Source organism: Mus caroli, unplaced genomic scaffold, assembly GCF_978045245.1.
Source record: "Mus caroli unplaced genomic scaffold, Mus_caroli_1 scaffold_8, whole genome shotgun sequence".
In the NCBI taxonomy this organism is placed as follows: domain Eukaryota; kingdom Metazoa; phylum Chordata; class Mammalia; order Rodentia; family Muridae; genus Mus; species Mus caroli.
Genome location: NW_028227263.1, coordinates 111,220,616 through 111,245,077, shown reverse-complemented (window position 1 = coordinate 111,245,077; position 24,462 = coordinate 111,220,616). Strand labels below are relative to the sequence as shown.

At 43.6% G+C, this 24,462-nt stretch overlaps 1 protein-coding gene across 3 annotated transcripts in view; it reads right to left on the bottom strand.

Annotated features, from left to right (window-relative positions):
- The window catches only part of Tdrd12 (tudor domain containing 12), an 84,423-nt gene extending 67,463 nt beyond the window's left edge, over positions 1-16,960 (bottom strand). Inside the window, exons 1-3 of one of the 3 annotated variants that reach the window (XM_021169021.3) lie at positions 16,797-16,960; positions 7,052-7,210; positions 1,610-1,746 (exon numbers count right to left, since the gene is read on the bottom strand). In XM_021169021.3, coding sequence (XP_021024680.1) covers positions 1,610-1,746; positions 7,052-7,210; positions 16,797-16,820 — 320 coding nt within the window. In that variant the 5' untranslated portion in view covers positions 16,821-16,960. The other 2 variants (XM_021169020.3, XM_085841878.1) reach the window with 2 other exon arrangements.
- Positions 16,961-24,462: the final 7,502 nt, after the last annotated feature.

The window sequence follows — 24,462 nt, the reverse complement described above, 5'->3', positions numbered from 1 at the left end:
GGTCTAATTTTTATTTTTATTCTTTTAGATAAGGTCTCAATATGGTTCAGACTGGCCTGCTCCCATGTCCCAAGAGCTTGGGTTATTGGCATGTGTTACCATCACCATGCCTGGTTACTTACTACTCTTAAATATCAAATCCAGGCAGCTGAGTGCCTAAAGGGTTAAAGCACCAGCCACCAGCCTGATGGCCTAGACTTGATCTCTGAGGCCTACATGGTGGAAGGAAGGAACTAACTCCTGCAAGTTGTCCTCTGACCTTCAGACATGCATTGTGGCTTGAGTATAAATCTCAACACACACAACAAATAAACTCATAAAGTGGCAATTTTATCATATGATCAGAATCACACAAGAGTTTCTTTAAACAGATGGATGTTGTCACAAAAGCTGGAGGAATGAGATTTGATAAATTACAATTTGGTCCATTCTTCTTCAGGTAAACTCCAGGCCACTTTAACCTGACACATTTCAAATGCCAACTGACTCTATTCCTGGGACGCCACCCTCCACAAGCAACCACACAGCTGGTTACCCCAAATAGGTTAGACAGTACAGATGGCTGTACTGAACTTACTACACTCATGTATCATGTATTCTCTTGCCCTAAATAAAGTAACCAAGGAGAAAAATGAATAAACAAGGAGAAAAGTTCCCAACAGGTAAGTACAATAATTCTTTTGAAACGAACAAAAAATAAAAGCTGCAAAGCTCTGAACATAAACTACTCCTTCCTGTACTCTCTGTAAACTCTATTGTCCCATTTGCCACATGCCTCTAATGCTACTGTAGCCTGCCTGTTGTAGTGCCTTATTCAGTGGGAACAGGGTCCTCCTGTTTAACTGACTACCTTTTACTCTGGGAAGAAAACTTGAAAGGTTGTCACAAAATGCAAAGACTAACCTATTAGTTCCAGTTATCTGTAACATGTGGTCCCCAAATCAGAGCAGTCTGCCCAGTGGACATTTGGCTCCTGTGTCCTACCTTAAGGACAGCTAAACTCTGATATGCAAGAGAATAAGAGAATATACAAGAATGTGTGCTTACATCCTTTGCCCTGTGTACCCTGACAGTGGTCTGCATTCTCCTTTTCTATGAGACAAAAAAAAAAAAAAAAAAAAAAAAAAAAATCTACTTCTGAGCAGCATCTCCCTGTCCATGAACAAGCTAAGGGGACAGACCAGATGGCAGCGGTACAAGAGGTGCAAACAGAACAGCTTGCCCTGCCCTTTCAGGAAAGAAGAATCCTGTGAGCCCATTCTGACTCTCTGTGCTCCCAAAGTCTCTCCTTACTTTAAAAATCGACATTGATTTGGTTGGAGAGATAGCTCAGCAGTTAGGAACACATGCTGCTATAGCAGAGGTCCTGTATTTGGTTCTCAGGACCCACACTGGGTGGCTCACACTGCCTGTAAGGATCTAATGGTCTTCGGGTGTGAGCATACACACATGCATGTAAACACCCAACATACAAAACACATGTACACATAATTCAAAATATATCTTTGAAAATGTTTAAAACAAGAATGCATTTACTTCATTGACATTTTACTTTAAAACTGCCATCTGTCTCCTTAAGGCATATAAGACAAAATTAATACATATGTACTTTTTAGATTTTACTGGAATATACTTGGCAAAATCCACCAGGAAACACTCTGCCAGGTAATGGTCTGCAGAAGAGATGATGGACTTAATCAGAGCCCTGCACCAGCACTTCAGCTCCTGGCAGTACACCACACACACCTGCAAAATGAAAACAAGCTCAGGGTTAAAGCACAAATGATGTAAGGTCCCTCTGCTTACCACAGGGCAGAGCGGCAGGGAGCTGGAGGCACGGTCCACCAGGAAGGCGGTTTGGGATGATTTTCTTACTACAGTAGTTCCCATTAGCAACAGTTTCTGTTGCTCACAGTTAACTACAGTCTGAAAGGATTAATGAAAGTTCCAGAAGTCAACACTTTATAATTTTAAGTATCCTCTGCTCCAGGTAGCATAAGGAATTCTTATACCATGTTGCTCACTCGTGCAGCACATGCTATATGAACAGTACTGGCCTCTTAATCACCATCCTGTCTTGGATATCAGGCCAGCTGTCATAGGACTGACATGACATGCTTGGTTCAAATAACCTTTATTTCCCCTAAAAATGACCTTACAGAAGATTTTGATCATAGTACACTGTCATAATTATGCTATTTTATTATTGTTGCCAGTGTCTTCTTATGCTTAATTTGTAAATTAAGCTTTACAGTAACTCATATCTCCATTAGAATCTTAGCAAAGTAGTTCCTTAACTCCAGGCTGTTTCTACAATGTGCAAGTTAAAATGCATTGTTCTCTCTTCTCCAGTCAGAAATTCCAACTCTGGTTCCTTTGCCCCTTGGCTTGGCTACACTTAAATGTCAATTTTTTTCTCTGGCATAAATAGTCCCTGGCTCTATGACAGTATGAACTTTGTCTTTTGGGGTTTGCTTGGCTATCATACACTGCCTGCCATATACTTAGTCTTCAAAAACTACTTGCTGAATAACTGCAGTTGCTCTTAAGGGAAACACCCTGACAAAGTGACAGCCCTTAGCATCCTGACTTGACCTTAGGGCCCTGTCAAGCCACAGGCTATTTGACTGGCAATCTACAGCCAGGCAACCCATGTGCTGACCAGAGGCTTTTACAAAGCCACCCAGAAAACTGATGTTAGAAACTATAGTGCAGCTATTCCACAAGAAAAATGCAGTTCAAAAGTCAATGACTAGAGAGAAAATCTGATACTGGATGAAGGTCACGTCTACTGAATGCCAAAATCAGACACTTGCAGGATGTGTTGCACTGGTAACTTACACAGTGAGCAGATTTTGAACCTGTTATTCTAAAGCAAGCTATCAAGTCCAACACTGATTACAAAATGTAGCTTAGGAGTACATATACCTATATGCAAGAACACAGCTTCAATTCCTATTTTCCAAAACACACAGTTTTCTAGTATTGACACTCTCCTGGCAAGAACATGTCTTCTCCTTCATGTCTCTTCAAGAGAGGAAGAGGAAACATGAGCAGCAGTCCCTGGAGCAGGGCTCCAGTTTGTACTTCATGAACGTGAAATGCCCAGGATGCTGAAACATTATCATGGGCTTGAGTCCTGTACAAACTGTAATCTTGTGTCCTGGCTATCTTTTGTCAGTCATGTGCAAAAATGTGAAGGCTACAGAAGGATGCTCCTTCCAGAGGAAACAGCACTAAAAGCCCCTGGATCAAGGAGCCATCTAATAGACACATTTGGATTTAAAATAGAAAGAGTAACAAGCCCCTATAAAGTCCAAAGGAGCTGGAAGGAAAGTTCAGAGGTATACACGAAACTCTGGGTTCCATCCCTAGTACAAAAATAAAAATTAAGCAAGTGGGGCTGGAAAGATGCTCAGTGGTTAAGAGCACTGGTTGTTTCCACAGGTCCTGAGTTCAATCCCCAGCAACCACATGGTGGCTCACAACCATCTGTAATGGGGTCTGATACCCTCTTCTGACATACAGGTGTACATGAAGATAGAGCACTCATATACAAAAAAATAAATGAAATAAATCTTAAAAATTAATTAAATAAGCAAATAGAGGAGAAAGAGTGAAGACTCTGAATACCAAAGGGGATACCTGGGCACCAAGCACTAAAATGAAAAATCGAAAGAATAACAATCATTCTTAGGATAAAGAAAATGAGGTATATTGACACAATGAAGTATTACTCAGCTAATAAAAATAATAACCTCGGGCTGGTGAGATGGCTCAGTGGGTAAGAGCACCCGACTGCTCTTCCGAAGGTCCGGAGTTCAAATCCCAGCAACCACATGGTGGCTCACAACCATCCATAACGAGATCTGACTCCCTCTTCTGTAGTGTCTGAAGACAGCTACAGTGTACTTACATAAGATAAATAAATAAATCTTTAAAAAAAATAATAATAACCTCATGAAATTTGCAGGCAAATGGATGGAACTAGAAAAGATCATCTTGAGTGAGGTAGCCTAGACCCAGAAAGACAAACATGGTGTGTACTCACGTAAGTGGATATTAGCACAGGGTAACCATGCTATAGTCCACAGACCCAAAGCAGCTAAGTAACAATGAGGGCTGAGGGGCTGGCGACACATGAATCTCACTGAGAAAGGGAAACAGAATTGACATCAAGGGTGAGTGGGGAAAGGGAACTGGACAGAGGTGGGGGTGGAAATGGAAACAGGAGGTATCTCTGGGACAAGCTAGAAACCTAGAACAATGGAAACACCCCAAAACCGATGAGGGTAACCTTAGCTAAGACACTTAGCAATGGAGGATATGGATATGGATTGGACTGGCCATCTCCTATAACCAGGAAGAGTTCCAGTGCAGGGACTGGAACACCAGCCAAGCCACAAAACCTTCTACCTACAATTTGTTCTGCCTACAAGATGTGCTGGGGTAAAGGTGGTGAAGAAATTGTGGAAGTGGCCAACCAAGGAATGGTCTAGCTTAAGACCCATACTATAAATGGAAATCCACCCCTGACACTGCCTGGAAGGCCAGGAGCCAGAGGCTGGATAGGATAGCCCAGAGACCCACAATAGAACCAAACACAAATGGAAAAAAATGAAATGATTCCTAATGATATTCTGCTATACTCATAGATGGGCAGCTAGCTCAATTGTAATCAAAAAGGCTTCACCCAGCAACAGATGGAAACAGATGCAGAGACCCATGGCCAAATATTAGGCAGAGCTTGAGGAATACCTCTGAAGATGGGAGGAAGGAATATCGGAGGCAGAGGAGGTTAAGGACACCACAAGAAAACCCACAGAATCAACCACCTCATAAGGGTCCACAGAGACTGAACTGCCAACCAGGAAATCTGCATGGGACTGATCTAGGCCCTCTGCCATATATTGCAGTTGTATAGCTTGGTCTGGTGATACTACTGTCTCTGACTCTGGTGCCTGCCTCTGGGCACCTTTCTCCCTACTAGATGGCCTTGTCTAGCCTAAATAGGAGGTGCCTAGACTTACTGCAACTTCATATGCCATGGTTGATTGATATCCATTAAGGCCAGCCATTTTCTGAAGAGAAATAGAGAAGCAGCAGATATGATGGGGGGGGGGGGGTTGGGGAGGAGGGCTGAAAGGAGAGGGGGAGAGAAAACTGTGATCAGGATGTAATATAAATAAATTTTTTTTTTAAAAAAGAGAACCATAGCCGGGCGTGGTGGCACACGCCTTTAATCCCAGCACTCGGGAGGCAGAGGCAGGCGGATTTCTGAGTTCGAGGCCAGCCTGGTCTACAAAGTGAGTTCCAGGACAGCCAAGGCTACACAGAGAAACCCTGCCTCAAAAAACCAAAAAAAAAAAAAAAAAAAAAAAAGAGAACCATTCTTAAGTTCAAAATCTTTTCTTTTTGCTTTGTTTTTGATTTTGAGATAAGATCTCTCTACCTAGCCCTGGCTGTCCTGGAACTATGTACCAGGCTGGCCTTAAATTGGTCTACCTGCCTCTGCCTCCTCCTAAATTCTGGGATTAAAGGCATGAGCCACCATATGCAGCCAACTCTTTCATATTTTATTAGATAATAAATGATAAAAAGTTCTACATAGGTGAATCCTAACTCAGAATGCAGAGGAATGAGAAAAAAAATCTCATGTTAAAACCACAAAGGAAAGCGCTGATGGTCACTACTAAATGGAGAGACCACTTAGTGGTCACTGTTGGTGATGTCAAGAATGAGGCCAGGCTGTCGAAATCTCAATCCATGGCACCTTAGCACCTCTCAGAGTCTTACCTTCCAAGTTAACACAACAGGAAGTTCACAGAATACATATGGAGGGAAATCCATATGTAAATGGATTTCCGCAAATCCATCCAAAACATTTAGCTATGCTATTAGTCTATACAAAATATATAAAGGTCAAAAGGAAAAGTTTAAACAGACAGCTATCTGAAATATTCAGACACAAGTGCACACACACTTTCAAGGATCCAGTGGCCTTGCTTCACTTTAGAAGCTAGCATTTGGCTAACATGAAAAGCAGTTCATCCTGTCACTAATGATCATGGGGTGGGAAACTCAAGGGCTTCCTGGCTTTTTTCTTAAAACACTTATAAATCTTTCCTACCATGCTATTATAAAAATTCACTCTCCTGGAAAAGTCTGACAAGAGGGCCAAACTGTAGACAGTGGTAGTTTATGCTGCTAGAATACAGAGGGGCCTAGACATGGAACAAGTAGAATAAAGAAATGTAAGTTTCCCAAAACCTGAGTAAGAAAAAAAAATCCACAAATACAAACAAACAGGAAGCCCCAGCCCCATGTCCTGCTTGGAAAAGGCCTGCGTATACATGTTGGGCCCCGAAGACCATGTGCTGTCTCCTTTGCCCCTGGTATAAAAAGTCAGTTGACTGAGATAACTCTGCCAGTAAGTCACTGCTGCCAAAGCCCAAGTTTTTTTTTTGTTTTTTTAAGATTTATTTATTGATTATATGTAAGTACACTGTAGCTGTCTTCAGACATTCCAGAAGAGGGAGTCAGATCTCGTTACAGATGGTTGTGAGCCACCATGTGGTTGCTGGGATTTGAACTCAGGACCTTTGGGAGAGCAGTCGGGTGCTCTTACCCACTGAGCCATCTCACCAGCCCCCAAAGCCCAAGTTTTATCCCTAGAGTAAGAGAACCTTGCCTAACCATCCTCTTCCAAGATTAGGTTCTAGCATGTGCAAAATAAACCAGGCAATGATAGAAAGAGCTAAAATATTCCAAAACTTTTACTATTTAGGTATAGAATATTTTGCATTTTAAGCTCCGTTTTTTTTTTAAGGATTATTTATTTTATGTTATGTAGGTACACTGTAGCTGTCTTCAGACACACCAGAAGAGGGCATCGGATTCCATTACAGATGGTTGTGAGCCACCATGTGGTTGCTGGGACTTGAACTCAGGACCTTCGCAAGAGCAGTCGGTGCTCTTAACCGCTGAGCCATCTCTCCAGCCCTAAGCTCCGTTTTAAGACTCTGAGATCAAAGCATATTTAGGTACATACCTGCCCTTCTTCCAGCATTAATGGTTTCATTTCTACATCTTGACACATGCTGTTATAGAAGTCATTCATGGCACTGTTTAGTTTTTGGTAGTCAACTTCTTGTTCTAAAAAATGACTACATCCTTTTATAATTACCCAGAAGCAACCTGGATCTTCAATCTGTAATAAGAAGACAAAACAATGCATGACTTAAAAGTAGAGCCCTACGGCGTAAAGCCTATTTGTAATGTCAGTGATCTAACACATCCCTGATAAGCACCTTTGTTTTAAATGGTCAGACTGAAGCAGTGGGATCGCACACTGATGTGAGTTTGATGCCAGCCTGTTCTACATAGTGAGTTCCAGAATAGCCAGAGCAACCGAAGGAAGACCCTGCCTCAAACAAAACAAAACAAAACAAAACAGATCTGATAGAAGATTAAAATCCCAAAACACATTAAAAAAATAGGCAAACAATTCTCAATTATGTGTGCAAACCCAAAAGCAAACAGGATAGTGAGCATGGTGGCACAAATGTATAATGGTAGTACTCAGAAGGCTGAGGCAAGGTGATCACAAGTTCAAAACCAGTCTAGACTATGATCTAAAACCTATTTCAAACTCTGCCCCCACAAAGGCAAAAAGATGCCCTTGATCTCCAATATTTAAAAAGTATACACGATATAAATAAGCAAATTATAAACAGTATTTATAACCTGTGAAGAAAGAAACAACAACAAAAAACAAAACAAGAACGTTAAGTGTAGGGAGCCAAGGAAGGCCTGAGTGAGTCTGAAAGCAACAGATAAACTCCTATGTGAATGTCTTGACATGGACACAAGCATGTTGTAGTGGCTATTCCTGGTTGTCAACTAGACTATATTTGGAATGAACTACAATCCAGAATTGGAAGGCTCACCAGTGACCCTTATCTGGAGGCTTGGAGACAGAAGTTTCTGATCTGGATCTTGAGGCATAGTGGCTATGGATTCCAGAAGATTAAATCTCCGAGTTCAAGGTCATCCGGGACTAAAGGTGTGGTGGAACACACCTTTAATCTGGCTACACCTTCTGCTGGAGACAATATAAGGACATTGGAAGAAGGGAGTCTTGCTCTTGCTCCTTTGCCTGCTTGCTGTGTGAGACTGAATAACTGCTAGATCCTTGGACTTCCATTCACAGCTTCGACTGAACCATTGTTGGGAATTGGGCTGCCGACTGTAAGTCATCAATAAATTCTTTTACTATATAGAGACTATCCATAAATTCTGTGACTCTAGAGAACCCTGACTAATACACATGTCAAGGACACCAATGCCTCAGACCCATGGGAATTAGTAAAGCCTTCCCTCTGGTCTGTGGATATGGACAGTATGTAAAGAACTAGCAACTGGGGCTGGAGAGATGGCTCAGTGGTTAAGAGAACTAACTGCTCTTCCAGAGGTCTCGAGTTCAAATCCCAGGAACCACATCATGGCTCACAACCATCAGCAACAAGATCTGACGCCATCTTCTGGTGTGTCTGAAGACAGCTCTAATTGTACTCAGATACATAAAATAAACAAATTAATCTTAAAAAAAAATAGAACTAGCAACTACAGCTTCCTCCTCCTGGGTGATTGCAACCCTTGATGGTTCCTCTGCTGCTATGCACACTTCAGTGAAAGTCTGCTTGGCAGGAAGAGGCCTGGAAGCACTCATGAGGCAAAGAGTTTCAAGGAAACTCAACCTCCTGAAACCTTGGCATTCTCATAACCCGTATACTCATACCCTATTCCCAGGTTAGTCTGGTGTATGGATCCACATGCTCTCTTTAATATTATTTTATTATAAGTGCCTTTAAAGATTGAATTCTGACATAGCTAAGCCTTCGCCAGTGTTCCAACATCCCAGAAGCTGACAAACTTGGAATTCAGTAGGAATTCAGTAAGAATGTTACCTATTCAGTAACATTCAAATTTACTTCTAGTAGAGACAGTGAAACTAATTAGGCATTACAAAGAATGGAGCCTGAATAGCTCAGGGCTGGTCTGCAGAGGGTTTACTTGGGACAATAGCCAGTCTTACCCAGACCAGGGAATTCACAATGGTCTAAGGAATAGGTGGGTTTACCATGAAAGAGTTAGGGAATCCCCTGAGACAGGTTTCTTCACTAGGCCCAAAGAAACAGCTTAATCAGGCATTTACTAAGAACCCCTGGTGGTGGGTTTAACAATAGACTAGCATTACACCTGGCTTCCTTCTTAGAGGCAGTGGCCTGGTCCCCGCCTTCTTTTGATGTATACATTCCTTTTGTATTGTGTCACTGTAACTCAGTGGATGTCTCTTGCCTGGTTTCTTGTTGCTCTTCTGTATAAAAAGTATGATCTCAACTTGAAAAATTACATTCAGATTCTACACAACCTCTTGTGTTGATTTTGTCTGTCATTTGCCGACTCCTTGTCCACCTGCAACTAGAGATCCGTTCTATGCAGACAGGGACCAAAAGAGTCAGCGACACTCTGCAAAGTCTCCTATTGAGACTAGCTAACCCCTCATTCTCCTGCTGTACATAATGAACTTACTGAGGTTCTGGCTGCTGCATAGTTGGTGCCATTCCATCAGAGTGCACACAACCCACCATATCCCAGCCTTTCAGTTCCTGTGTCTTGTGTATCTATCTATCCTTTCTTCATTCCCTTGTCACCCTGTCAGGTTAGGTCCAAAGTCACACAGGATGTAATGCATGTGAAAATTCTATTACTTAATCAAAGAGGATATGGGGGCAGCAGATGTAGCTCAGCTGGTAGCACAGTTGCCTAGTACATATGACACTTTTTAGTTTAACCTGCAGTATGTCATGAAATGGGACATTTTGACACACATCTGTAATCCTAGCACTTGGAGGTACAGGGAGGAGAATCAGGGGTTCAACATCATCCACAGCTACACAGTGAGTTAAAGGGCCAGTGTGAGCTACAATTCCACATCTCAGAAGTGGGCAGGAGGGAGAAGAAAAGAGGAATGAAAAACAGCGATGAGGGGCTGGGGTGCAGTTCAATGGTAGAGCAGTTAACTATCATGTGCAAGGCCCTGGATTCCACTCTCAGCACCATCCACCCCCCAAAATAGCTGGGGGAGGATAACAGATAAATCAAACAAACATTAATCATTACCTAGGGAAAGGGAAGCGTGGAAGAGAAGATCAAAGTCGGAGCTATCTGAATTTACCTTGGAATATGTTATTTTTAAAATTATAAAAAAACTACAGCTCAGCTCTAAGGTGCTGAGGCTATAGCTGACCACCTGAGTTGTTGCCTTGGAACCCATGAAGTAGGAGAAAAGCTGCACAAGTTAAGATGTCCTCTGACCTTCTCATGCCCATTGCCACAAACACATGCACAAAACAAATAAAATGGGATTAAAAGACCCACAAAGGGCTGGAGAGAGATCAGAAGCTAAGACCACTTGCTCCTCCTCCAGAAGACCTGAGTTCATTCCCAGAAATCAAGCCAGGTAGCTCCAGATGCCCGCGCAGGCCAGTTCCAGGTGATCTGATGCTCTCCTCTAGCCTCTGAGGCCAGCACAGCAGCACACACATGCTGTACATCCAGATACATACTGTCTTAGTGTTCTAGGGCCGTGCAGAGACACCATGACCACACCAACTCTTATAATGGAAAGCATTGCACTGGGGCTGGCTTACAGTTTCATTAGTGCCTTGTCATCATGGCAGGAAGCATGATGGCATGCAGGCAGACAGTGCTGGAGAAGGAGCCCAGTTCCACATCCAGACTGACCCGCAGCAGTACTTCAGGACTTGGCTTCTTGGGTCTTTGAAAACCTCAAGCCCACTTCCAGTGACACACTTCCTCTAACAAGGCCATGCTTCCCCTATCTTTTCAAACACTGCCATTCCCTGGTGACCAAGCATTCAGATCTATGAGCCGATGGAGGCCATCCTTACTCAAACCATCACACATATAAAAAAAAATTTAAAACTCCACAAAGGACCATTTTTAGAAATAAGCTAAAAAACGAAAACCAAAACAGTTAAACTTGAATTAAAAACATGAGTTAAAACTACCACTGATGTTTCAAATGCATACCGTACCTCTGCCCACTGAGAGGGTCAAGAAGCAATAATAAGACACCACAACTTTGTACCCTACGCACCAGAAGGCAGGAACACAAGTCTGCTTTAGTATTTTTCTACTCTTATAAATGCTTGATTTTTTTTTCTTTTTAAAGCCTGCTAAGTATCTTGGCTGGCCTGGAACTGGCCATGCAGACCAGGCTGGCCTCAAATTCCCAAAGCTCTACCTGCCTCTAGCTCCTAATACTGGGTTAAAGGTGTGCACCATCATATTTGGCTATTTGGAGGTTTTATACTAACTGGGGGAAAGACAGTATTCATCAGGTTTTGTCACTGCAGAGTAGTCTACAGTCTACATACACTTAATAGCATATCTCTCTCCAATGTTGAATGCAATAACTAAAGGATAAAGCAAAGCCCAGTAAAGTCAGTCACTAGGCATATGAAGAAATGAAACCATGATACATGGCCAAGAAAAGTCACAGACAGTGACCCCAGGGCTGGGGAGCTCAGTGGCACACACTTGCCTAACATCTCCAGGTCCAGAGCTCTATCCTAGAAAGCGAGGGAGGGAAGGAACCCAAGCTACTTAATTGACAAGGACTTGAAAGTAACTATTACAAGAATGCTCAAGCTGGGCGTGGTGGCGCACGCCTTTAATCCCAGCACTCGGGAGGCAGAGGCAGGCGGATTTCCGAGTTTGAGGCCAGCCTGGTCTACAAAGTGAGTTCCAGGACAGCCAGGGCTACACAGAGAAACCCTGTCTCGAAAAACCAAAAAAAAAAAAAAGAATGCTCAAGCAGGAACACACCCAGGATGACAGGATCAGAGGTGAGGAGGACACAACATCTGTCCCCAACACTCTTTACTAGTTAAACTAGGACCTTTATGGTCAGGGAACAAGAACAATGGCAGCACTGGCTGACATAACTCTCACTGAGACTGGACTGGTGATAATTATTTCTTATATCCATTTTTGCCCTTAGCTTCCTGATCTTATGTAATAAGAATTGCTGATGAGTATATATGCATTATGAGGATAAGATACATATGGCTGTTTTTATATAAAAGTTTAGATTTGTGATTCTTTTAAGATTATTACAAAATTACTTTTTTAAATAGAGTTTAAAAAAGATTTATTTATTTATTTATTTTATATGAGTACACTGTAGCTGTCTTCAGACACACCAGAAGAGAGCATCAGATCCCATTACAGATGGCCGTGAGCCACCATGTGGTTGCTGGGAATTGAACTCAGGACCTCTGGAAGAGCAGTCAGTGCTCTTAACTACTGAGCCATCTCTCCAGCCTACAAGATCACTTTTAAAGATAAATAATAAAATAATTACTCCTTTCTTTGTAACCTCAAATTGTTGCCTGCCAATAAGAAAAACTGGCTGAAAAAACTACCTTGCTTGCTTATACTTTGTTAATCTACAACAAGTTGCATAGTTATGAATGTGTGTGGGTTCTAGAGAATAATTTGTTTTCTTTACCTGTAGTATGTAATGTTACTCCTTGTAGAGGTATTGGGAAACACAGTACTTTTTCATAACCATTCACTAAAAGAAAACTAAAATGTAATCACATTGCAATTTATAGTGCTTGAAAGATTTTGCTGGGATATATAAGTTATGGAAGAAATAATAAAGGATGAGTGTCAGAGCATCCATCAACTATGTGTAGGTGAAAGGTTTGTATGTGTGGTGTGCTGGAACACTCTTCCACACATCAGCTATGTATATGTACATGTGCAAGGTTTGTATGAATGAGGGCTGGAACACTGTTCCTTCCATCTATCAACTGTGTGTATGTATGTATATATGGAAAGCTTGTCTGGGTGTATCTTGGAGCTTGCTCCATACACCAATTATGTGTATGTATGTATGTATGAATAAAACGCTTAGAGCCTGCTTGCTGGAGCTTTGCTCTAACCATTCTGTGTGTGAATGTGTGTTTCTGTTTGTAGTTATATATGTATATATGCATGTATATATATATGTATGTTTGTGTGCATGAAGCTATTGAACTGCCTTTTGTTTCATTCACTCAGTGTGTGTGTACACATGTGAATTCTCTCTCTATCCTTCTTTTTCTTGCCGGCCCCAAGGAGTTAAAAGAGTTCATAATTTTTCCACTGGCCACAGGGAGTGCAGGCCCCAGTAAATAAAATTTTGTTCCCTCAGATAAAAGTATGCTGAGAGCCGGGCATGGTGGCGCATGCCTTTAATCCCAGCACTTAGGAGGCAGAGGCAGGCGGATTTCTGAGTTCAAGGCCAGCCTGGTCTACAAAGTGAGTTCCAGGACAGCCAGGGCTCACAGAGAAACCCTGTCTCAAGAACAAAAAAAAAACCAAAAAACAAAAAACCAGTCTGCTGAGTAACTTCTCTAATCGCTGACTGCCTTTGGCACATCCCCTGTAGGTATTTGAACCCACCTGTAAGCAGCTCTAAACACTGACCCCCACCACCACCACCACACACACACACTCACACAACTGCCTGTCTCAGTTTACCCACTACCTGGATGCCAAAGTCGATCATTGGCAGCTTGTCTAGCTGTATATGGAGTCCTAGCCCCAGCACTACATAAAACTCTCCACAGTAGTACATGCCTGAAATCTCAGTCCTCCTGAGATAGAGGGGAGGATCAGGCTCCTGAAGACAGAGGCCAGTCTCAGCTGAAGACGCTATTTCAAAACAAGACAAGCCAGAGGAATTCATGCCTGATTTCAAAACTTACTACAAAACTACAATAATCCAAACAGTGTGGTGCTATTGTAATCCAGACATACAGACCAGAAGGATAAAAGTCCCAGGGCTGCCTCTTTTACAATGTGGCCCAGTAATAGCTGACAAAGGTAGCAAAGTCATTCTAGGGGAAATGATGGTCTATCCAAATCTGTTAGTGGGAAACTGTGTACTTCATGCCAAAGAATGAACTAGCTCCATACAGAAAACTTAGTTCCAGAGGTTGGCAGGATGGCTCACTTGCTGGGGAAGCCTGGCCACTTGAGCTCAGTCTCTGAAACCCATGGAGACACCTGAGAATTAACTCACAACTTTCACAGGTATGCCACAGCATGTGCCTCGTCATAATAAACATAACCATAATAAAAATGAAAGAACAAAGGAAACTAGCTCAAAAGTATCATAGCCTAACTGTGAAATGTATGGCTATAAAACTCTTAGAAGCAAACAATACAAAAGCCTTCCTTTATATTTGGCATTGGCTGCTTGGATACTGACAGAAATAGCAACAAAAGGAAAAGGAAACTTCTAAACTGATCAAAATGGTACCCTTTGACTCCAGAGAGACTGTGAATGTAATAGTCAGCCATGTGTCCTCGTCTCCTTTCTGTGGCTGTGACCAAAAACACAGCAAGGGAAGAACAGGCTTATCTGACTTACAGTTCCACGTTGTAGTCCATTACTGCCGGGAAGTGAAACTGGAACTGGAAGGAGCCAATCTCCCAGACTGAGAACACCTGGATCCTTGCTTGCCTATGCTCAGCTAGCTTCTCCATTACACAATCCAGGATACCAGGCCTCGGGAGAAGGCTACGGCCCTCAATGGGGTGTGTCTTCTCACATCAATTAACAATCAAAACACACACACACACACACACACACACACACACACACAGAGGCCAGCTTGATCTAGGTGATTCCTAATTGAGATGCTCTTCCCAGATGATCAATTCTAGGTTGTGTCAACTATGAGCAACCAGCACATCACAGATTGGGAGAGAATCACTTCTCTGTAGAGGGAAGAACAAAGGTCTTGTCCACACAGATAAACACTGAAGAAGCCAGAAGGTTAAACACACAGCTTACCTATTCAATGGAACGAGGTGCACAGCTGCTCCTCCTGGACTGCCAAGAATGATGTAGTTTTACAACCTGGTGACCCTTGGCTTCGATGAGATAAGCTCTGCCCTTATCTCCCAGAATTCATGTTTATACATCCCAGATCTCCCCTCTAAATCTTGAGCATTGCTTTTAGACCATCAACCTATTCTTACGAATGATGCCACGGATGTCACGGATGCTTTAAACAGCCTAAGTGACTTCTGTGTTATCTCTGTTGCCAGGCCAACCCTAACACCAAAGGGTGTTATGTTTACCTCAGTCTAACTCCCTAGACCCTAAATCTTGGGCACTATCTCTGAGTCAACAGTACCCATTCTTGTGAAAGAAACCACATGCAGTTTGTAAAGAATCTCAATGTCTTAAACATGTCTTAAATTGTTGGACTCTTCAGACTGACTTAGTTGTAACCTGAATACTCCGCCCCCCCTCCCTCCCCCCCCCCAATTGTACTTTGCTTAAACATAGTTAAAGTTAAACGGTATGAGCCAGATTCTAAGTCTTGGTTAAGCATTGGTTACAATGTAATCAAGCTGATCCCACCCTGATGTCTTTTCCCTGCCTGCTGTAAAGCCTGCAGGGGAATCACCACTCTTTTCAGGTAAGGGACTGAGAATTCAGAGAGTAAAGAGAACTTGTAGACTCAAAAACCACACCATAAATCCAAACAGCTCAAAAAACACCGAACTGAGGACCTGAGGTAGCATTTTTTTTTTTCAGTGAAGTCAATATAGGTGACCAACAGTCACATGAAAAGATGCTTGATGGGTAGTAGAGGCTGCTCTGTGGTTAAGAGTAAGTAATTGGTTGCTCTGGCAGAGGCCCAAATTCCATTCTCATCAGCTGCTACCACCTACATGCGGCAGTGGGGACTCACAACTACCTGGAACTCCAGCTCAGAGGGTTCCTGCACTCGTGTGCACATATGACACATTAAAACAAAATAAAAATAAAATCTTTTTTTGTTTGTTTGTTTGTTTTTGTTTTTTCGAGACAGGGTTTCTCTGTATAGCCCTGGCTGTCCTGGAACTCACTTTGTAGACCAGGCTGGCCTCGAACTCAGAAATCCGCCTGCCTCTGCCTCCCAAGTGCTGGGATTAAAGGCGTGCACCACCACGCCCAGCTAAAAATAAAATCTTTAATGATGCTTGACATGCTGGGTCCAGTAGTGCACAACTTTGATCCCAGCACTGGAGAGGCAAAAAAGCAGGTTGATCTCTGTTAAGTTTAAGGCCAGCTTGGTCTCTCTACATCAAGTACCAAGCAAGCCAGGGCTACAGAGTTAAGCAACTAAAGTTAAATGCATTTGTTAAAATAAGCGGGACCCATTGGAGGAATCAGGAAAAGGTGATTGCCAACAGACCTACCTACCTGAATTCAATCCTCAGATCTGTTGCCCTCTGCACGTGCTCCATGGCACAGGCACTCCCACAGGGATAACACACACACACGTAAATTTTAAAATAAGTGGCCGTACCAAGGATACAAGGCCTAAGTTTACATTATAAATTTAATTGTAACTGATCGGTTCCCCAATGAATATTTCATTTGGGGAGGTGATGTTTGTTAGACAGGGTCTCACTATGTAGCCCAGGCTGGCCCGGAACTCACTGTGATTTTTTTTCCTGCATGTTCCACTGAGGTCAGTTCATATACTGGATATTTGAAGTATATTAGCATTTTGCCACCCCATCTGCAACCAGGGTGTCCATCTGCGTCACTCGCTTATCTGAACGCAAGCCTACGGCACCGAGTTTTGGGGCCCCAAGATGGCAGCCGCACGTGGAGAAGCTGCTCGAGGAAGGCCTCGGGCACTCCTCACCTTCAGCACCAGGACCTCAAGCATCCCGCAGACGCTTCCTGGCCCTTCTCTCACAGAGGAGATCACAGCACACAGACGGGGAGACAGCACGCAGAGTGAGGGTGAGTGTCCCTCTCCAACGACAAAAAGACCTGGCCTGGGAGCCTCTACACCAGCAGCCTTCGTAAGCCCCTCGCACGCACGCACTCCTAACGGCCCGCGCTCACCACGCGCCTGCGCACAGGGCTCCAGAGGGCTAGAAAGCACCTGCGCACCAACGGCCTGGATAACGGCCTGGCTGCGCACTGCGCCACCCTCAGGCTGGGCGGTGAACTACAGGGTTAGGAAGGACGCATGGTGCAACCTGTATGGGGTTCTACTTGCTCCCCCCCTCCCCCCCAGGATGGAGTTGACTGCATGCAAGCCAAGTCTTTAGCAGTATTGCCTGGCAGGAAACCCTGCTCTCCACTCCCCTTGGACCAGCTTGCATCCTCTGTCATAGCACTTGTGGGTCTCTCCTATATCAATATCTGTCTTTGGCTTGCAACCATCACAAGGTGTTCTAATCAGCCACCCAGATTTTGTGTCTTCCTGGTATCATTTCCACCGGACCACATTCTGGAAAAGACTCCACCTCCTGAGCCAGGTTCTACCCACACCTGTACGTTATTGTGGCAGCATAGGTTTGTTTGTTTGTTTGTTTGGTTGGTTGGTTGGTTTTCGAAGCAGGGTTTCTTTTTTTTTTTAATTTTTAATATTTTTATTACATATTTTCCTCAGTTTACATTTCCAATGCTATCCCAAAAGTCCCCCATAGCGCCCCCCACTTCCCTACCCACCCATTCCCATTCTTTTGGCCCTGGCATTCCCCTATATTGGGGCATATAAAGTTTGCAAGTCCAATGGGCCTCTCTTTCCAGTGATGGCTGACTAGGCCATCTTTCGATACATATGCAGCTAGAGACAAGAGCTGGTACTGGTTAGTACATCATGTTGTTCCGACAATAGGGTTGCAGATCCCTTTAGCTCCTTGGGTACTTTCTCTAGCTTCTCCATTGAGGCAGGGTTTCTCTGTATAGCCCTGGCTGTCCTGGAACTCACTCTATTGACCAGGCTGACCTTGAACTCAGAAATCTGCCTTGCCTCTGCCTCCCAAATGCTGGGATTAAGGCATGTGCCACCACTGCCTGGCCATAGGGGTGTTTTTAACTCCTATTTTCTGATCTTGTATCCTGAGACAGACATAGTAGTTCTAAGTTACATGTGATTACATTGAAACAAAAGACACAGAAGCACGGGGAGGGTCAGCTATCAGTGCCATCTTGGTTAGCTATCAGTGCCGTCTTGCACATCAGCAACAAACAAGAAGTGGAATAATAATAGTCTGTTAAAATTAAAGGAACTGAAAGACCCACAACGTGAGGACTCCCCCACGTTCTGACTCAGGAGAGGCGACACCCCAAATCACACAAGAAACGGTCTTGCTGCAACTGCAAGAGGATTTTTATTCAAGAGCACTCTCTGGCCCATGGTCATACACCACACAGGGGTAGAGGACCATGGCGCCCCGAGTAGCTGAGTAAGGGGGTATTTAAAGGAAGAAACCACAACTCAAGGAGGTGGGGAGGGCGTTGTTGGAAAATACCAAAAAATACCAGTTAAGAGTCACAAGGAAGTATAAAGTCACAAGTGTCAGGTTATCTCTCAAGACAGTTTCTAAGAGCCCCTAACAATCTAAGAGCCCCTAACAATAGCACATTTGCATTGCAGGTTCCAGTAATGGCCAGGGTGCCTTTCTTTGAATGAACACTCTTTGAACCCAGGAAGCGGGTGGGTGGAGGAAGGAATGTCGCTATCTGTTTTATGACCAACACCTGGAGCACTAAGCCACAAAAGCCACACTCCCAAGCCTGGGCCCAAAAGCCTCGAATTTTGCTATACTTCTTCAGAACCATGACTCTGCCCACCCAAATAATTTTACAAATGAATTCTTTGGTTGAATTTTGAAAAAAAAAAATGCTTGAGTTCGTATTCAATTGTAGTCATCTACTGGTAGGGGATTACTATGGCAACAAAGAGACTTCCAGTTTCAAGAAACGTGTGGAAATAGGAGGGGACGGAAGGGATCATGTGTTTAGGAAACAATGTGCATCCAGTTTTAAAAGTAAGCTTGATGCTAGAGAGATCGTTCAATGTGCAAAGCGTTTGTTGCCACATTCATATGAAGATGTGAGTTTGATCCCTAGATTCCATCTTTAAAAAGCTATGTTTGGTGATGCAGTCAGTCTCAGTGCCGAAAAGGAAGAAACAGAAACAGGCAGATCCCTGGGACTTGATGACCAGCAAGCCTGACCTGCTTCATTAAGCATCAGGGGGGTGAAAAGACAAGAAAATGAAAAGTGTGGCTAGGTAGCTGGTTCAGTGAGTGAGAGGACTTGCTATGCAAACATGAGGACCTGAGTTTAAATCCCTATCACCCATATAAAAAGCTAGGCATAGCTACAGATGCCTACAATCTCAGAATTCAGGTAAAGAGACAGATGGTTCCTAGGAGCTCACCGACCAGTCAACCTACTCAAAATGGTGACCTTCACATTCAGTGAGAGACCCTTTCTCAAGGGAGTCCAATAGAGAGCCTATGCTGTCTGGCAATCTTGTGTTGAATTGTGCATATGCACATGTGGATGTGTATCCATATGTACGCGACCAAGGTGCACGGCTCCTGAGGGATGTCACCCAGGATTTTAGACCCACAGGAACAAGTGCATCCACAAAAATAAGCCTGAAGAGGTAGGGTGGCTTACAGCTACAATCTCAGCAGGAGAAATAGGAGGCAGAAGTGCAGGTTTGAGGTCAGCCTGGACCTTGTCTCCAAAAGCAAAATACCAAACACATGGTTGATTTCAGAAGGACCGCAAATATGTAGGCTCAGGAAGGAAGGTGGGAGGAAAAATCCTCTCTGAAGTGTAGAAAATCCATTTTCTTCTTTGGCTAGGTCCCACGCTATAGGATTGCACTTTATAATTTTTTCACATGGCTTATGGAAGCTAGAATGATTCTGAATGGTTAAGACTACTGAATTGTATATGAAGACACACTTCTGTAATCCTGACAATCCAGAGGCTGAGGCAGGAGGATAACAAGGCTAACCTACATTACCTATGTAAGTTCTAGGCCAGCCTGGGCAGCTTTGTGAGACACTGTCTCAAAATAACAATAACAATAATAGCAACAACAACAGCTAGAATAATTTTGGCTTTGTATTTTTGAGACAGGGTCTCACTGTGTAGTCTTGGATGGCCTCGAACTCACAGAGACCCATCTACCTCGGCCACTCTCTTGAGTGTTAGGATTAAAGGTGTGTAGAGAGACTCACCAATAAACAACACCTGTCAATAAGAAAGCTTATGGCCAATGAGCTGAGGCAGAAAACAGGGGTGAGACATCCAGTAGGGACAAAGAGGATTCTGGGAAATAGTGAGAGGTGTGAGGGATTCACCTGGAGCTCTGAGAAGGCTGTAACCAGCCACATATATGAACTCAAGTTAGAATTAAGGGAGATTTGTCCCTGGAACTCTGAGGAGGAGACAGATGTAAGAGGACAAGGAGAGGGAACCAGCCATGGAGCTGAACCCAGATTAGAATACAAGGGATAATAAGTTAAGAACAAGTCAGAGAATGAGCGAAGCTTATGGCTTAGGAATTTACGAGTAAATTGTCATAAAGTCCTTATTTATGGGGATTAAGTGGGCAGGAAGGAAGAACTTGGATTTTTTTTTTTTTTTTTACAAAGATATGTGCTTTTGTAAAAAAAAAAAAAAAAGATTTTTTGATCCATTGACTTGGATACAGTGGTGTCTGCATCATACCATCCATAGGTATTTTTCTGTTCTGTGTAACGTAAACATTTTATGGAACTATCAACTCTCTTCTCTCATATTCTTTCCTAGTCCTGCCATAGACACTTCTGTTCATGAAAAGAAATATAGAATTTTCATAAGTTTTACATGAGAAATCTGAGGGTCTTTTTTTAAAAAACCAATCTAATGTTTAAGTTCATTTTAAACATTGGCAGCCTTTTCTAGCCATATGTAACTGGTCAGACATACTGCTGATATTTAGTTAATTTCTACACATGTCGTCAGGGTTTCTACTGCACACTGCCCTTTGAAGAAGTTACATGTTGGTTTGTTAGTTAAGAATACTTGCCGGGCGTGGTGGCGCACGCCTTTAATCCCAGCACTCGGGAGGCAGAGGCAGGCGGATTTCTGAGTTCGAGGCCAGCCTGGTCTACAAAGTGAGTGCCAGGACAGCCAGGGCTACACAGAGAAACCCTGTCTCAAAAAACCAAAAAAAAAAAAAAAAAAAGAATACTTACTGCTCTTTCAGAAGACCCCGGTTAGAATCCCAGCATCCCTATCAGGATGCTCCCAGACACCAGTAACTATAGCTTCAAGGGATCAAATGTTCTGTTCTGTCCTCTGTGGGTACCAGCAAACACACAGGTAAACATAAACATATACACATACATATAAAACATAAATGTTTTATTAAAAAGAACTTTAATTAATCTTTCAGTCTATGGAAATTTTTCTATGGAATTTCTATACATGACTTTTTCTCAGAGATAGAGGGTCTTCAGAGTCCACACATGTAGAAATGATTATTTCTATAGCTTCTACATGAGCCTGATACAGAATTATCATTAAGTATACAACCCTCCCCCCATCAGCACTTCACATATACTGTCCAGCTATCCCAGTACTGATTTTGGACTTTGTACTTACTTCTTTTTGTTTCTTAATACTTGGTTATTGTATTTGTGTGTTATTTACTTGTTATCAGGGCAGGGTCTGTAATTACCTCTCTCTCTCTCTCTCTCTCTCTCTCTCTCTCTCGTGTGTGTGTGTGTGTGTGTGTGTGTGTGTGTGTGAGTCAGAGGTTGACATTGAGATGTCTTCCTCTTGTCCTTTGCCCCCCTATTCCATATCTTTTGTTATTTGACCATTTCATTATATGTATGTTCTACTTTTCTTTCCTTTACTATGATAAACAATGTGGTCCAAAGCAACTTAGGGTAGGAGAGGGTTTATTTGGCTCACAGGTCAAACAGTTCATCGCTGAGGGAAATCGAGGCAGGAACTGAACTCAGGAATGAAAGCAGAGACCATGATGGAACACGACTCAGTGGACTGCTTCCCCTACCTGCTCACCTAATTTCTTCTAAAGCCCAGGAACAGATGTTCCAGATAGCACTGCCAAAAGTGGGCTGGGCCGTCATCCATCAACAAGCAGTCAGGAAAAATGCCCACCAATGTGCCCATAGGCCAATGTGACAGAGGCTAGTCCTCAGTTGAGGTTCCCTTTTCCCAGCTGACAACCAAGATTCACCAGCACATCCTATGCAATATATAGTTCTAACACCTTCCCCCTCTCACCCCCCTCCTTCTCCCCCTGTACCCCCTCTTCCCAGGAAGTTCCCCTCTGCTTTCCTGTCTCTTGGGTTTGATCCACTGAGCTTACTTAGAGTCACCCACACGGGTGTGGGCAGGTGGTTGTTTACTGGAGCATGCTATATCACTGAAAACAACGGCATCGCATCACCCAGCAACCATTGACTGCCGATTGTCCCTCAAGGAGGGCCCCTCCCCACCCATGATAAGATGCTGACCGGTGCAGCTCACCACAGTTTTAGTGAGTTCCCGAGTGGGATCCTGATGTCAGGCTCAGAACACATCGTTTTGCTGCACATCCTTTGATGCTAGGTTCTTTCTGCCCCGCTTGCCCAGTGTTCGAGCCTTGGTGTTGTTTTTTTTTTTTTTTTTTTTTTTTTTTTTTTTTTTTTTTTTTTGAGACAGGGTTTCTCTGTGTAGCCCTGGTAGTCCTGGAACTCACTTTGTAGACCAGGCTGGCCTCGAACTCAGAAATCCGCCTGCCTCTGCCTCCCAAGTGCTGGGATTAAAGGCGTGCGCCACCACCGCCCGGCGAGCCTTGGTGTTGTAAACGTCCTGTTTGTGTTGAGCTCTCCATCATCTCTTGGTCTCTGCACTTTGGCCTGTATGGGTTTCTGCAATAACATTTCTCTGAGGAAGGCTGGAGACTGAGCTAATCTCGAATGGCAAAGCAGAGCTGGGGCTAATCTTCCTTACTTTATGAGACAGGGTCTCTCAATGGGCTTAGTGCTTCCTGCTTTGGCCTCAATGGCTCGTATTAAGCAGATCCCAAGGATCTGCCTGTCTATACTTCCCTGGACAGGGGTGTACAGGAGGAGACCAACATGTCTAATCTTACAGGGGTGTTAGGGATATGAACTCAGGTCCCCATGGTTGTACAGCAAGTGCTTTCCCACTGAGCCATCTCCTCAATCCCTATACAAGAGTTTATCAACCACATAGATGTATAAGTACCTAACTGGGCCTGATGGCAAAGCACTGTAACCTCAGCCATTCAAGAGGCTGGAGCAGGATGGTCACAACTTCAAGGTCAGCCTGGGCTACAAAGTGAGTTCATGTCCAACCCAAGCAATTTTATGAGTCCTGTCCCAGGATGAAAATTGGCTCTATGCCACAAGGACTTGAGTTTGGATCCCCAGGACCAGTGTAAAATGCTGGAGGTGGTGGCGAGTGCCTGTAGTACCAGTGCTGGGAGGTAGAGACTGGCAGATCTCTGGAGCTCACTGCTCAGCCCAGTCATGGTGAGCAGTACAGGTTCGGTGAGAGACTCTGTGTCAAAAAAGTGGAGAGTGATTGAAGAAGATGCCCTAATGTCAACCTGTGGACTTGGAAGACTTGAATACACACACACATGCATGCACACACATAGACACACACACACACACAAACGCTCTTGCGCACATGCTCACACGCATGTGTGCACACACAAACATAATTTTGTTGTTGTTGGGCCTACTGTTGAGTTCATTTAGTCTCAATAGTTGAGAGTGAGACAGGCAGATCTCCTGCATTTGAGACTAGCCTGGACTACATAGTGAGTTCCAGACCAGCCAGGGCTACCAAATGAGACCCTGTCTGGAAAACTTTTATAAACAAAAAAATAAAAAAGGTCTGGTGATGTAGCTCAGTGGTAGAGCATCTACCTAGAATCCACCAGGGAGAAAGACCCAGGCAGTCTATTGGATAAGAAATACCAAATGATATCTGGCTGGCTTGATGTGGCATGCCTTTAATCCCAGAACTCTAGAGGCAGAGGCAGGTAGATCTCTGTGAGAATAAAAGAGAGAGAGAGAGAGAGAGAGACTACAAATGATCAAAGTGATGAACTGGATCTGAACTCTAAAACAACTGTTCAGAGTATGAAGACCGCTATTATTTGGGGCTGCTGGAGCAGGCTGTTGCTCCAGGTGGGAAGTAATAACTTTCTTAGAATGTCTCCTTGGGGGAGAGACAAGTTTCATTCAGATTTAAAACATCAGCAATGAGTTCAGCAAGCAATGATGCAAACCTGTAACCCCAGAACTCAACAAGCTGAGGCAAGAGGATCAGGAATTCAAGGCCATCCTTGGCTACATAGCAACTCCAAAGCCAGCCTGGGCTACACGAAAAAGACCTCAAGGCATGATGTGTGCACTCAGGTGGCATAGGCAGGAGAATACAACACAGTCTGGGAGTTCAAAGCCAGCCTGGGTCACACAGGGAGTCCCTCTCTCAAGAAACAGCTATACCTATAT